The sequence below is a fragment of the Rhipicephalus microplus genome, chromosome 2 (genome assembly GCF_043290135.1).
Source record: "Rhipicephalus microplus isolate Deutch F79 chromosome 2, USDA_Rmic, whole genome shotgun sequence".
NCBI lineage: Eukaryota > Metazoa > Arthropoda > Arachnida > Ixodida > Ixodidae > Rhipicephalus > Rhipicephalus microplus.
Window position 1 is genome coordinate 145,843,682 of NC_134701.1, and position 16,662 is coordinate 145,860,343.

At 40.9% G+C, this 16,662-nt stretch overlaps 1 protein-coding gene across 2 annotated transcripts in view; it reads right to left on the reverse strand.

The window, feature by feature from the left end:
* LOC119170682 (uncharacterized) overlaps window positions 1-16,662 on the reverse strand; it is a 91,116-nt gene that overhangs the window by 12,191 nt on the left and 62,263 nt on the right. For both annotated transcript variants that reach the window (XM_037421912.2, XM_075886900.1), the window contains exon 2: window positions 689-805. In XM_037421912.2, the coding sequence (XP_037277809.1) occupies window positions 689-777 (89 nt within the window). In that variant the 5' untranslated portion in view covers window positions 778-805. The remainder of the gene's footprint in view (window positions 1-688; window positions 806-16,662) is intronic.

Consider the following 16,662-nt stretch of genomic DNA (forward strand, 5'->3'; position numbering starts at 1 on the left):
CGAAATGGTCTGAACATTTCGGAGCCCTCCACTATGGGAAAACTCAAAGTTGTGTTGTCATCTTGAGACAAGAAATCTCCACTATTGTTATATTCTATTTGTGCCACTGCAAACTCTTCCACTTTTTCAATTTTGGTTCCGTGGCGGATATCAGCCATCCAGCGAAACCATAAATCTAGACCTGCTTGTTACGAGGAATGATGGCCAGTTGTGCAGGTATTTTATTTAGGAGAATGTTCACGCAGTTTCTTTCATTTATTTTTTGGAAGGTATGTCTGTAGCTGATGTTCAAATTTTAATATTCACCATTACGGTCAGTGCATGGCACAAAACAGTGTCGTTCTCAATTCGAAGTGACAAACTATGTACAGCCACTTACGGCACATCCGAGAACATAGATGTCACACGGTAGATGGTGAGTTAAAAACACTAATAAAACCTTACTTGTCAGTAATGGCAAAATTTATTAGCTTTACCGGCAGCTGGCTCACAAAGAGATCTCGCAAAGGCTGTAGGACTCGCCAAAAGGTACTGAATACCTTCATTTGCTTTTAATGAACTATCATCTTCAAAAACTAAATAATGAAGTTGATTGTTACCGTTAAAAATCACGCGCTATTGAAGTGCTATCAGATAAAACGAGGGGGAGTATTCAGTGTGTCGGAGGGGCATGTGAAACTCCACTCACTGGAAGAGGGACCTGCAGTTGACGACTGCCGGCAGTATGACGACAGCGAATAAGAATACCAGGAGGGTGAGCTTGCTGCCTGCCATCATGAGGTCACTCAGTCGGGTCTTGAAGTTTCTGCGAAAAGAAGGCGACAGTGTCAGCCCTATACAGTAAGAGCATCACCCGATTAAAAGCAATCACACAGTTATTCGTGTTTCTCATTATATCTTAGCCATGAAAAAAAAACAAAAAAAAAATACTTGAAGGAAGTTCGAGATTTGCTTTCAAGAGTACGACTCTATAGCATGACCAGAACCCTTTCACAGTGTTTTTAACCATACCCCGTGCATTTGCATTGCTGCACAATTTTTAACGGGTGGGCAGCTTTATGCTAGCAACTCACAGCGGAGTTCACGTATTTTCACTCTTGATGTTATTTAGATTCTGTCACGTAATATTAAATGCGTTAAGAACACTCTTCGCCTACATGGCATTTCTGTAGTGTTTCTTTTTCTTTTAGAACTACCATATGACTGTGAGGCACGTCATAGAGAATGGTTTTAGAAATTTCCATAATCGGGAACTTCTCAATGTGTTGGATATTGCTCAGCACGCGAACTGCCAGCATTGTCCCCTCTACCGAATTGCAACCACCATGGCTGAAATCAAGAAACCGACTTTCGGCTCTGCAGCCTAGCACCGTACCACTGTACCAACAAAGTGGACCGGATCAATTTCCGTTCAAACAAATATAAACTGGGTTGAACATCTTTTATTCCTACTTTACCAACATGACAGATTTGTTACAAAGATCTTTGCCTTTATATCACACGCTACTTCAATAAGTAACAGCGATAAATACGCGCAGTTATAGTCTCAGCAGAATGTTTTCATTACGCGTTGCATGTGCCGAGCTGCGTTGTTAGAGACAAGGAAATGGTCTTGAAATCTTCAGTGCAATCCTGCATTCATCGCAATGCGGAATTCAAGAGAAGATTGCAGAATCTCCCACACAAAAAAAATTCACACCACCGAATATTTTGTTTACGGTTGAGAAGAAATAACCCAGCTCTGTTTCTCCCCTCTCGCAGCAATATTTATCTACAACAGCTGTGTTGCCCCAGTTGCTTTGTTATATACTTACTTTGAAATACAGTGGCCGTGTTTTCTTTTTTCGGAGCCTTTCTTCTATTATTAAATGTCGCACGTTCAGACGAAATGGGCATTGTCTGGGATATCCGCTGTTCTTTCTTTGTCGGAGAAGCAGTAAGCAATACGTAATCATCGGCCGTAAAAGACCGACAAATACTTTGAATCTAGCAACAACATCTAAGACAAAATTTAAAAGAGCTTATTTGCCGTTGAAACATGCAAAGTTTTCAATAAGGAGTCATTAGTATTGCTTTTGTAGTGCAGGAAAGGAGACTATGCAACAAAGGCATAGTTTTTGTCGAAATAAATATAAGCGTCGCTTCTGTAGCCTCTTTTCGTGAAATAAACTATCTTTCAAATTTTATGTGCACCTGACACAATGCAGCAGCGCGCCTTTACTGTGGACCCATACTCTCCATGTCTGCCGGTAACACAAAGAAAAAAAGGTTGCGTGTGCCGAGCAAACATAGGGGAATGACGCCATCGAAGCGCTCTTTTCTATTTGCTAAAAGTGTGGCTCCTAAACCACATCGCACACAGCTCCGGAAAACTCAGCGCCTAAGTGTCTGGTACCAAGGCTATCTCCGTGCAGCTCACTTTCTTTCGAAACTCTTGCCGCGCACGCGGGAGAAAAAGGTAGCGGTGAAGTTTCTCTTGATCGAGATGCACATATTCATTTATAACGAATGCTGCTCCAACATAGTATGAATCACCGCATCGTGGATTGCAAGGCGAAGGCACATTTAGAGCGTCCACCCCTAGATTCTGGATGGGCCACTCTCTAAGCTTTCAGACATCTGTTTCGCCCCTGGCTTACAAACCAAGAATAAATTGAACTATCGAACTGGGCGCGCGGTGCAATGAGCTAGAAGGAATGGATGAAATCGAAGGAGAAAAAACGCGTTCAAATCGGAATGATCGTGGCATTATTGTCATATCATAGTCTGCAAGAATGCCGTGGCAAGTTATGCTTGTACAAAGCGGGATATTAGTTAAATTGAATACATTTAACAAGCGATCGATACTACTTGTGGGGTTGCAGAAAGGATCGCTTTCGAATCAACACGCAGGTGATGTCATAAATAAGATTGTTGCTCTGCATTAGTTCTCCCATGGAGTCATTATGGCAATACACTGCAGGGACGCGTGCATAGTGTGATACGATATGAAACTTTCAGTAAACCCCGCATTTGTTCGTAATAATCATGCGATTGTGTGAATTGTTAATTTGTGTATTTATGACGATTAAGCTATATATAGTGTCTGTGATGTGTTATATTCTAGATGTTGTGTTATTGAACAAGACTTGAGTAGTAGAGGGGCTTTGTTTAACGAGAAGTAGTGTTTCAAGAAAAAGAAACGAAAGATATTGTCGCATTCAGTCAATGAGATCGCCAATACAGTGATGCCGCGTTGTGTCAATTTTCAATTGTGTTTAATCCTTAAAATATAAAATGCTATACCAGAACCTCTTCATGGCTCGTCTTCCAGATTCAACTGTTTTTTTACATTTCCTCACACATAAAGACAGTTCACCCAGTGCTTTCATTCAAAGAGTTCGATTAAGGTTGAACCTTTTCAGTAAATAGGAACGATATTAAGGGAAATTCGAGCATCACTGGAGTCAACATCGCGTGACCCAAATAGAAAATGACACATGAGGCTACTAATACTTCTGTATAATAATAAAAACTCACGAATGTGCCAGGATTCTACTGAAATTTTGTATATTGTAACCTTCGCTCCTGTACTTTCCGACATTCTTGCCCACAATATACTTGATAGCTTCCTACACACAGACACGTCTCACGCAGGCGCGCACGGACACAAATATACATGCACATCAACACCTCCATTGGTCAAATCGGCGTTTACATTACCAACAATCTATCTTGGCACACGCATGTTACCTACATCTGTAATAACGCTAACCGAACGCTAGGATACTTACGCCGCAACTTTTCTCGCGCTCCGCTGTCCCTCAAAATTCTATTATACCGATCACTAATTCGCCCAAAGCTTGAGTACGCGTCCGCTATATGGGATCCCGTGCAGCAAAATTTAATTAACGCGTTAGAATCTGTTCAGAACCGCTCAGTTCGGTTCATTTGTTCTAATTATTCCCGTACTGCTAGCATATCAGAAATGAAATCTAACCTTGACCTACCCAATTTAACTGTCCGGAGGAAACTGGCGCGACTGCATTTTTTTCATAAGATATTTTTTCACAATCCATCAATGAAGCGAGACCTCATTTCACAACCGTCATACCACTCATCGCGCATTGATCATCAGCATAAGGTTGCCATTCCGTTTTGCCGCACCAAATTCTTTTCAGCAGCCTTCTTACCGAAAACAGCCGCCGATTGGAACCACCTTCCCTCTTCCGTTGTATCAATAACAGACCCTTTGTTATTCAAGACTGCAATTTCTCAGCAATGCTTGTAACTATACGCAGTTTCCATTATCTATCTTTGTCTTGTATCTGCTTGAATTCTTATACATTTTTAGTTGACTTATGTTGCCTTCCTGATTTGCGCATCTGATACTTGTTTCTTTATTTTGTCTTTTTTCTTGTGTGTTATATATGTTGTACCCACCCCCTCTGTAATGCCCTACGGGCCCTGAGGGTATTCTAATAAATAAATAAATAAATATATTCTAACAAAGCTTCTTAGATGAAATGATAACTCTCAATTACCGGTAATGACAGCCTGATAATCCGGTAAATTTGTAACCTTCGCTCCTGTACTTTCCGACATTCTTGCCCACAATATACTTGATAGCTTCCTACACACAGACACGTCTCACGCAGGCGCGCACGGACACAAATATACATGCACATCAACACCTCCATTGGTCAAATCGGTATTATACGACTGGGAGCGCCGTTAGGTGTTAGAAATACAAGATTGTTATCAAATGTCTTCTTTTTGAGACTACATTCTGCGGCAAGATTAGATCTTCGAAGTCCCAGAACTACGTTCTGATCTATAAGTAGCCTGAGCGAGTCTATAAGGCCGTTATTCATTTCGCTGTGGTGAGATTGTCATGTTTGCAACTCAATACTAGCGTTTGCGTTTTTTGTGGAAAACTTGGCGATAGTCACAAAATATCCTAGGATAATATGTGATTTCATTCAACCTTTCCCTCTGCTATCGTTTTTTTTCACGGCTTTTATTTGAATGAAATAGAGGGGTGGGCTAATTAGTATTGCGTATATCAAAACAAATTTGCAATGTGAAAAAGAAGAAGTACTATACCGAGGACTGCTACTTTAGCTTTTTTTTGGCATGTCGCAGACGCGGTTATTATTTGTTATCTTTACAGATAAGCTCGGCTATAGTTGGCGCCGGCTGCCCTGGCGAATTAGCAGCCGTTTGATCTGCACTGAGTCATGAGACATTAAAGCGACGAGGCAGAAATTAAATTAAAAGGAAAGCAGTAAACAAGAAGATATCCTGAGTAATGATTCATCCAATTAACGGTGGCTACAGAGGCCTAATTAACTTCCTGTTTCTCTTCCGGCTTGGTCTTTTCAGTGGCTGGCTATGTCACGCTCCATTACCGCAAGCTATAAATAATGAATTCTAGTGTACAGAGGCTGTGAGGTGCAAAATTATTTAGGTGTGAAAACAGCGTGGGCACATTTTTTTGTTTTTTGACTTGATTCTGGCTGACGTGCATGCGAGTTGCACCAGCATCAGGAAGAGCACCATAGAGTGCCTGTTATAAAACATTTTCCTATATTTACATTACTCTTACGCTATTTTTCACATTTATAGTGTTGCTTGTCTATTTGTCCCCTTTTGCAAAGGTATTTTTCCCACAGCTTTTGCCGGCCGACTACGCGTCTCTTGCAGTAAACTCGATAACCTTGATATTGATATAGTATATTCGCTATCTTAAAATATTTCGTGCCCCTTTCTATACAGGGGTACAAAGAAGCCTCCGAATCTGAGAATGGTGTTGCTGGAGCCTCAAAGGCAATGTTTAACATCAAGCCTTCGGCCTTTGTAATTCCTATTTATGTCAGAATGCGAGTGGTTCTAAGCTTGTTCGAATGCTTCAGCTTTAACTTGCACTTTCGGCTACTCCACTTCTACGTTTTCTGAAAAACAAAATGAACGACGTTTACAATAACACTAAAATTAACGTGGGAAGAAAGAATAGAAACTCGAAACAAATAAAGTAAATAACATGTCAACGCGTACTTCTTTGGTACATCAGCACAAATTAACAGTTTCTTGGGCGCTGCAGAGCAAACACAATGTCTTCGAGTTTCCACAGCAAAACAAATACCCGCGAGTAAAAATATTTTGTGAAGTCGGAAATCAAGGAAAAACATTAGCAAACGTGCAGACAATAAATTCTGGCTGAGAATAAAGAGAAGTTCATTCAATTCAAAAACGTCATCACACTTTTCCAATCTATTACGAAGGCTGCAAAATGCCATATACATATGTAACACGGCCAAAAGAGAGTAAGTTCATGAACACCCTTGCAGAATGTCGCAGACGCATCTGGCAGCAAAAATGTGAAGCTCAGCTGCACAAATACTTATTTCTGCAGGCATCCCATGCACGATTCAACATGTGGGTACGTCTTTGTCGTCTTTTCTTGAGGCAGAGAGCTTCTCATCCTCCGTTCACAACGTTTCTAAGATTGCATCAAATACTGCGCTGAAATGAATCCCGGTTTTACATGCATGACAGACTAAGACATCCTGCTGGCAAAACTTTCCCAGGGCTAAATGTTATCAGCAAGCTTTCTCTTTCCATTTCACCCTTCCTTCCTTCTCATATCTCCGCCTTAATGCTGACAAAAAAAAGCACAACTTAGTACACATCCCAAATAGTTAGATTCGTTTACAATGCCTTATTGAAGTTCGCAATTTAATGCAAAACTCCTGAACACTCTTGAATGCTCTTCAGAGTGCTGTTTTGATGCAAACAAAGAGGGCTCTATTTTTTTGTTTTAGCTGGTTTGCTTGCGTGAGTGTGAAGTTTATACGTTTTACTTCAGCTACTCCTTTTTTTTTGGTTAGAAATTTCAGTGAAAAAAAAAGAGCGAGAAAATATAGCTCTTTTCTCGCTCTTCCTCGATATGCTGGCTCCATGTCGCTATATGACGTCACGTTTTCTACATTTCACACCGTCCAACTTTAGATATTACAGCATTTAATTGAATTGACTTTACTCCTATTTATGAAAGATGTTTTTCAACCTAGATATAATGAAACGAACCCTACATGAGCTTAAATATTACTTCAATAATGACGATAGTCTTTCTTGAGGACCTTCAAATTTCTGTCTGTCTGTCTGTCTGTCTGTCTGTCTGTCTGTCTGTCTGTCTGTCTGTCTGTCTGTCTGTACAATTGTCCGTTTGCCCACCCTTAACGATGCCATAAATGGCACCAAACGATACTCCTAACAGCCTACGCCATCCGCAGCGCCCACCGATATTGCTTAAGGTTTAGCGTTCATACTTGTGTGATTGTCAATTAAAAACAATTATTGCGCACATTCGAGGCACCATAACAACACTTCAATATTTTGTATGTGTATTTTTACTATAAAAGGCATACATAAGTAACTCTAAAGACCGTAGCGCTTATCACGCTGCGCTGACGATGCAACGCTTGCACGAAAAGGCAAGTGTTTCGAACGCTTTCCTGAGACGACACAGTGGTGGCACCTACCCGTCACCTTTCGTTCTACTCCTTATCGCCTCCGAGAAGGACGCGCACGCCGCGCGCTCCGTTTTCCAAGATAACAGCCAGGTAGCGCTCTTGTCTCACGTGTGACGTGACTTGATGCGCTCGTTCGTCTCCCCTGCGCGATCAAGGCACTCTAACGTAGTGCCTCCAAAATACCATTCACTAATTTTATTCCACGGAACATCAGTTAAACGTTTTCTTCACTCTCTCCTGACGCATGACTATCGTCTTTCGACGACATTTGCGGTGTAACATGCGGATACGAGGCCAATTTTTTTCAGGAAGTGTGGCGAGCAGTTTTACCTGGAATTATGACGGATGCCAAAATTCGCAGTCTTTATTCTTACTTACTTGGGCACTTGAAAAATAAGATGGAGGTTGACCTGAGGAAGGTTGTTTTAACCCCACTAACGCTAAACTCGGGGTGAGGTGAGGCATGCAGTGAACGCTGTTGTTCCACCGGTCCTGTGACGTTTTTTTTTTTTCGTTTTGTACGTATGTTTCAAGAATTAATGTTTGAAATACATAGGTGACTTCACAGTAGAGATGCACATTTATGTCTACAGTTCTAAATAAAAAAGTTGAGCACCTTGGCATTTTTTTACTGTAAGTGTAACAATGCCTTATGGAGTATGGACAAGCCTTTAGCTCATAAAATGTATAATGTTGACTGGTGACAGCAATGAATTTTACCAAATTTTTCAGCCACATACCTATTTATGAAGAATCTTGACGACGACATACTACTCCGACAAACCTGAGACCCTAAGGAGGTTCGCCGCGTAAAATGTCTACCAAAGGATAAGGTTGGGAAAATTCGGGAACTCTTTCGTTCGTAATTAGTGTTTTGCTACCGGCTTCTCACCCTAACCGACAGGCAGACCGGCTCAACGCAGCTTTGAGAGGCGGCCTACTCAAAGCCAGCTGTGGCCTTCTCAGCCACCGCTTCGTTGGATCAAACACTTTTAAACAAAGCTGCGCGTTCCGAAGAACCTAATAAAGTTAAGCCATTTATCTTCCAAGAACTAGCCCTGCTCCGAGGCAACGCAAGGGCGCTTGCTTTTCATGCACCACGCTCTAGATTTTACACTTTTACGGCAAGCAGACAAGCTTACCATGGTGCGTTTTTGATTGTTCAAAATGTTTTGCTCAGTTGGTCACATATTCTTTCCATTTTTTATGAGGCCTATGTCCCCGCTAAAAACAGAAAATATTTACCTTAGTGTAATGTTGCGCTACGGCCACTTCTTGATTGCCTGCATGTTAATGCAGGCGTCTTTCACTTCCAAAGAGTTCTGGTTTTTACTATGATGCCATTTCCATGCTGTTACACTATACTATTGAATGTTTTTTTTTAAAATAAGCGTGCGTAATCACGCCTTTTGTGCACATCAGAGCATATTCTCTTCTTTGTGGTTGTATCTGTGCCTCCAGTGTCGGTGCATACACTCACTAATATATGAGAGGCACTTCCTTCCATAACAACGAGCATGCTGTTTTACTACGCCTGTAGTACACTTCTCTAAAAAAAGCTTCATCTAACTGGCGTTATAGAACAGGGACGATGAATATTTTGAATATCCAATCAGGTATTCCCTCGGCTGTTTCACACTTTGCATGACTCGGGCTAAATTTTCGAAAAATTTATGCATAGAAAAAGTTATTTTTAGGCTATATCTCATGTAAACTTTTATTTCGGTGATGTCTTGTTGTTACTGACATATTGGTTGCTATAATTTTTGCATGTTAAGCGCAAGCCACGCGTGAAATTAACTGGAAACGCTGGAGCTGTTGTCAATATATTTTGTCGTTTGTTTAGAGAAATGCCAGTTAGTATTAAAAAATCCCAGTCATATTTTACATAGGCGGTATGAATATCGAAGTGTGAATATCTAGAAATTTATTTCCGACATAGTAGTGACACCATCGTCTGGCAACAAGGCAGCGATAACATCGCAATAAAACCGAACGAATAAGCATTTTAGCTCTTCGTGAAAGAACCAGTGAGAGAGTGTGCGGTAGTGATTACTTCAGTTTATCGAAGTAATTTGTTGACTTATATTTGTAGTTTAGAAAATAAAAACTCGCGCCAACTGCAATAGATTAAACAAAGGATCAACTCCATAGCCATCTCGAACATGACCAGAAAACTGTGCTATGCTCACTACAAAATTTGTACATTGGCTTCGCATTCATGCGGGATCACTGAAGGTGTCTCGGAGTCAGGCAGAATTTACGCCGCTGCGAAACATCTCTTACGTTATGAAGTTTTTTTTAGTTAAATATCACTTGAGCGTTTGCTCAAGTAATCAAATGTCAAGCCTAATTCACCACAGACGAGATATACTCGACGCGGCGTTCTTATTCCCCGTTATGAAAGAAAATTTAGAATGCTTGACAAGGTTAAATAAAAACATATGCTTTCCTTTAAAGGAATATTGCTCGTACACATCACCAAAGGGAGAAAAAATTTACAGCAATAAAGTGCTTACTGCTTGGCTGATATGCATCCTAACTGCTATTGACGGTCCTCTCAAACACTCATGTCCGCCTCCATTTAAAGGTAAATAATGTGTATACCTAGGCTCTGAAATAATTCATGACGGCCTGCCAAGACCTCCGACGCCGAAACACGCTTCGGGCGTTAAGATGTGTGATTGAGTAGTGGCAAGCTATTTTTCCCTCCCGATGGGCATTTCCTAGGATGCGGTTTCAGCTGAAAAAAATCTTCAATACATTTTTTTGTTTTATTGCCTGTTCCCACACACTATGTACATGAACAATGACAAAAACGTCACAACAACAAGTATTGGTAGTCTTTCTAAATAGACACCAATTTTAAATTTCCCTGAAAACTGACAAGGCGTCCACCTTTGACAACCACTCAGGAACAAGCTCCTGTGTTTTCGGAAGTTCCATAATTTTGAACATGCACCCTCGGAAGTACATTCTTGTGGTTCTTGCATCTAGATCCCAGTGAAGTCCTGTCATGCGGTTCCGCTAAAAGCGTCAATAGACAGTTTACCTGACGGAGAAGCAGGTTAAAGAGGAAAGGTAGGGTAATTTGCAAGAGGAAAAACTCGCTTACTGCTGTTAGGTAAGGTTTACTTAGGTAATGTTGGGTGGGAAACTGACTGAAAGAATTAAAAGTTAGTGTAATAAAAAGGGATTGGAGGAGGCAGCAAAGTGACAACCCGCTCAGATTTTGCTAAAGCAGGTATACTAAATACAATTTTTGGGGCGGGAAGTGAAAACAAGACCAAATACAGACGCGCGAATTTCCCGCCCTTCACTCATTGCGCCAACGACCGTAGTGAACGTGTCCAGGCCGGGAATTAAATGTTCCAGGGGTGGAGTCAGCGTTTCTTAGCAGAACCACATTCGGCGAGGAAGTTGTTAGGGTGACGTGATACGCGTACTCTTCCCAGCTGCTACAATGCGTGTTTGCCTAATGAAATTGGATCCTGTTCCAAAGGCGGGATGATATTGAAAACGAGACGCTATTTTAGAAACAAAGCAAAAATTACATACATGGTAAATGTTGAAAAGCTAATCAAAATGGCAACAGCCGGTTCTTTCGTGCTTCCCTTTTTCCTCCATCGTGTCTACATAGAGGCTTTTCACTTTGAATAAAGCCCATTCTATAGGTCAAAAAACATGCACACTAAATACATCCTCTGTGGTGAGCAACGCTGAACCACGAACGTATTCAACTAAAGCTTCTTGGCCGTTTCTCCCAGTACTCAAGACGGGTCACATGTCAGACGTGTCAGGCGAGCTCTAGAGAAACACTTTGAAAATGTTATTTTTAGAGTAAGTGCACTGCTTCGAGAAAAAATCAACAAAGCCGAAAATTCCCGAAATCTTTTTGAAAAAACAAAAATACTATTTTTCTTTAAAATAAAAAGTGAACAAGTGGCTGCATTATTAGCACTACCAAGGGTGCTTATATGCTTTTCTATCTTTTATTATTCTTCATGTATCCATCATACGAATTCTCAAGCCGATAAAGGCATTTTTCACTACCCATTATTTCACAACCCATGTTTCACTGAGGACGCATGAATAAACTCGGTAAAAAAACATGCTTTATACGGCTGGCTCTCATATTGATTGCTGTGAACGTAGTGCAAGCTAGACCGGTATTCAACGGCATGCCGAATAAACATAAGTCGCTGCCTACTTTGTACCTTTATATAGATCACTCGAGTATATAAGTACTCGAGTACTTCGAGTACTTCGAGGTGTACTCGAAGTACTCGTGTGGCTGAAACATTCGTGCGTTTCTTGTAGTTTAATTCTCAATAGCAATTTTCGGTCGAAAATTACCGATTTCGCAAATGATTTTCTGCTGTAATTATTATTTTTCCTTATATCTCATCGTTAGGTTGGTACCGAAAAAGTTACAAAACATATATGCGCAATTGTATGTTTATCGCATTGTTTTCAGAAATATCATCCTACAAATCGAAGACTGTCGGCACTTCTAATTGCACTACTTACACAATTTGCCTACAATGGATCGCACGGGGAAGTGTCTACCGCCAAAAAAAAAAATTTAAAAAACCGCTCCTTTTGTTTCATTCATACGTATTCTGCTGGTTCGTTTTTTTTTTCATCATTTTATGAGATGTTCTCGTGCAAATGCCACTGATGAAGATTTTCGCGATTTCTTTGGGTGAGGTATGTCTAATTTGCTTAAACGTTTGAGATTTTATTCAGTTTCTTCTCTGGCAGTCAGATCTGTATCTATGTAGTGTTTTCCACGAGGCGACAGCTAACTGCTGTACTATATCACAAGCACATGAATGCTTCACAGGCAAGTTTGTTTCGTTAAAAAGCTATTAAATTATGTTTGAACGTACTTTTTTCAAGTAATAATAAAGAGTGTTGCCTCCTTTGGCTTTCTGTGCTCAAAAAGGTCGCATGCGGCTGCGCTAAGTAGTATTCATTTGCGAAAACCGTGAACTCATAGAAGTACTTATATTTAGGCTGATAGAAATAGTAGATACCAGAAGTTTAGCACTATTACTTCAATTTGTGCGATATCTTGTTAGTGTTATATGGCAAATAAAGCGCGTAAATGCACACAAGCACCTATAGATTTACTCATTGCAGTACAATACTTCTAAGGTTATACAGCACCTGAGTGCACGTTACTTCATGTACTAAATTTAGGTACAAAAGAAGCGAATGCGAGTTTGCAGGGAATGTAAATTTGTGACCCCACATTGCCTTTTAATCTACTTGAGTATAAGTACTCGAACATCAATTACTTTCGTCGATCTGAACACGCATTCTGTACACATAGCGAATATTTTAATTACTGAACGTAAGCGAAAACTTTTATAGTACTACTTGCGTGTATCCGCAGTTTTTCGCTATTACAAGAAGAACCCGACCGTGGATGGCTACGACACTTCATACAACGGGTTACAGTTTATGCATGACGCAAAACTGGAGCACAATATTAAATTACACTTGCAAATTTAGAGGCATGTTCACCGCATAAAGCGGGAAAAACTTGGGCTGCTTCGGTTTTACACACTGTAGATCGCGATTTTATACTTTCTACATGCACCGTAAGAAATTTTCACTCAAGTGCATCTCTGCAAGCTGTACGTGAGTTTACAAAGAAAACAAACGGTCGTAAGCAGCACATATGGCACCCTGTGGCACTCGAATACTGTTTTCTGTCTGCGCACGAAACAGTAATTTTTAAAATCGGTTGAGAAACTGTAGGCGTTGGAAGGGAAACGAGAGAGAGGAAAGCAAAGACGTTAACCAGTTAGCATAACCGGTATTCAACTCTTCACAGGAGAAAATGGTGAGAGTGATTGAGAGAAGACTAATGAAAGAGGGAAAGAAAAGGCAAGGCCACACGCATACACATAATGTCACTGCGCAGAGCGCCAGTCTTCTACGGTATACGGCATCAGTAGGAGTCTACAGCCGCTCGTACAAGTATGTTGTTTTTAGGAATATAGAATTTAGACAAAGCGTAATTTCATACAAATTGCAATAAGATGCTTTCATGTGCCGCTTGGTCCTTGTTAGGTGAAAATTAGTAACAGCAAGAACAACTTCTACATTTCTGCCTTATGAAGTTCCTGTGCACATACACCTTGCTTTCAACGCAATTAAACATCACCGGAAAACCAGCGTTTCCACCGTCAGTTGTCTTCCTTCGTCCTTCTCACTGTTGCTTATTTTTTCGGGCATATTTTCATGGAAAAGTGTAATAAAATACCAGTGAAATAAGAAAATTTGGCCCATAATGTTGCTCTGTCCTCGAAAAGCAGAATCCCGGTCTTGTATGATGATCGTACACTTCAGTTGGTAATGATACTCTTTTTCTTTTTTCTTGCACAGCCCTCAGAAATAAAATTTTGTGTAATGAACATTTGATTTCATGCAGTGGCCATTTCGCCCATGAATACCTCTTCCCCCCCCCCCCCCATTCGAAGTCATAACAAAGAGTGGTGATGCAATGTTTAAGCCGCATTCATCATTGCAGCTCATGGCAAGCCTTACAAGCTCTTATTTAAGACAGCCACACTTCGAATATATATATGTACACTTCTTTGTTTATTTGTACGTTGTTCTAACGTTTCATGGAAACAATAGTATTTGTTTGGAGATCAACAAAAAGTTACCAGCACAGGCATTTACTTGCTCAGCACACTTCAATGTACAACACGGAGCATCGATACCTGCATTCAGGAGCAAGTGCCACATCGACATGGCACGCTAGAGATCTTCGTTGTGGTCGTCGCTCACGACATGCGCACGCACCCTTTGCCACACCATACAAATGACAGAAACGTGAACATAAGGAGCGTCTAAAGCAAACAGCGACGCCACAAAGAAGTTCGAAGCGCGAAGGCTCATCTTCTTCGCTTACTGTGCCTACCGGAAATTGCGGCCTTGAGTTGGCTGCTTTATCCCGCGGCAAAATGTTGCATGTCCCACCTGCATAGCACGAAGGAGATCGCTGAGCGTACGCACCATGGGCGCTCAGTGCAATCTGATGAGTCTCAGGGTAAACGTGTAAGGTGCAGGAGTTATCTAAAGTGAGACCAGTGCCTAAAAGGTTATGTAGAGCTTAGGTTTAATCTACCGCAGAACACCGCAGTGCACCTACGGGTGGCGGAAATGCACCCTTGGCTCTATTCAGTAGAATATTTATCTCAACCGATTCGGGGCCTCTCAGTGAGGCGAAAACTTTGCGGAAAAAAGTTTTTATGGCAATGAGTATTCGGAAGCTCTCTAGAGAAAAATATTTCTACGCAGGTAGTTGACGATTCGGGAGGGCGTCAGCAACAGGAGAACTTTGCAAGAGGCGGTCCTCATAAAAAGAACTGAATCTATATTCTGTATATTACTCATTATGGTGCAAATCAACGTGTAACAATGCGTTAGATGCGTGAAACAGCCGTATGTGTGTGAACGAGAGGGTAAAAATTGGGCAACCCCCGAGAAGTCTCACTCCGCTCCCCTTAACATTCTGAGGGGGGTGCCGAGTCTGCCCGGTGTATTTATCCAGGCGGACATGTCCCGGCACTGTTTTGAGCACAAGGCCAAGAAGTTTTAGACGATAACTGTGGCCGAGGACCACTACTCTTGTGTGATTTCAAGAGCTACCTACATCCTATTTTCACCATCAAAAAACCAAGCCCAATGACAGTTCAGTGTGGAAATCATAAACACGCTTCATATGCATTTATTGCAGCCGCGGCGAATCTTCTTTTCTTTTGAAATCGACTGAAATCTCGAGCACAGACGCTACAATGAAGCATCACCTCCCCCTATAATAAAGAACCCTTCGCACGCTTACCAAAACATGGCCTAACTGTAAGATAGAATCAGTTTTTGGTGCACTGCATGCGTTCACGATGGTGAAAAGCAGCAAAAGGCGTTGTGTACGAGCGAGCTCACGGTACTTATAAACGTAATATATGGAACTCCAAATATGATAAAGTAATAACCATGACAAATAGAGGAAAATTTTATTGAGTCATAATGGGTACGATAATTCCTTACAGCATTCACTTCCACGTTTCGGTGCTCTGATAATTAACACTGTAGCAATTACGAAACAAAATGTTCATAGTACAAGGTTCAGCTATACCTCTTCGCTGTTTACTGGAGCATAACTGATGCAGGAAGCTTAATTTTTGTATTAAGACATACTCACCTTAGCGCTAAATCTCCACAAGTTCTCAGAAATTAAGGGGATTAGATTATAGAGCCTGTCTACATCCAGGACAAGCAAACTATGTCAACCAAACTCTAAAGAAGTAATAAGGCATCGGCGCGGCAGTGGCTTTTAGGCGCAATTTCGTTTTATAGAAGCCTAAAAGCACAATCCTTTTAAGGAACGTTGTCGGGACTAAAAGCCATAACGCGAGGCTGATTGACATATTCCGGTATAATAACAAAGAGTACAGTAGCGAAAGCTCTAAGATAGGTGCCTGCTGTAGGCTGAAAAAACAAACAAACTAGGGTTCTTATATATATATATATATATATATATATATATATATATATATATGTGTGTGTGTGTGTGTGTGTGTGTGTGTGTGTGTGTGTGTGTGTGTGTGTGTGTGTGTGTGTGTGTGTGTGTGTGTGTGTGTGTGTGTGTGTGTGTGTGTGTGTGTGTGTGTGTGTGTGTGTGTGCTGATGCCTATATACTGTGCGATCAAATAGCTTGAATTTCCATTCCAATCCCTTTTCCTCCTCATCGATCCGCGAAATATCCAGCAGCCTATTGTATAGCAACTGGCATGCTCAATCTCGCACCACATTCTTCAATGTTTGCCTTTGCCTTGTAAGTAGCTCCTCTGAATTAAGTCTAAGCAAATATTTTCGTAGTTTACGTTGACCGCGACATGTATATAACACAATGTAAAAGATGGCAACAACAGTTGAGACGAAAATAAAGAAAATGGTGTTAAGGGTATGCGGAGTTTATTCTTTACAATGATACAATGACAGTATCAGTGGTATTGTAGTGAAGCTTGCTTGGTGCGTATACCAAGTATAATGATAGCAATATAAACAAAACAGCATATGTGACCTTTATAGAACTATGCGTACAGAGAGATGTCAAATGGTAAAC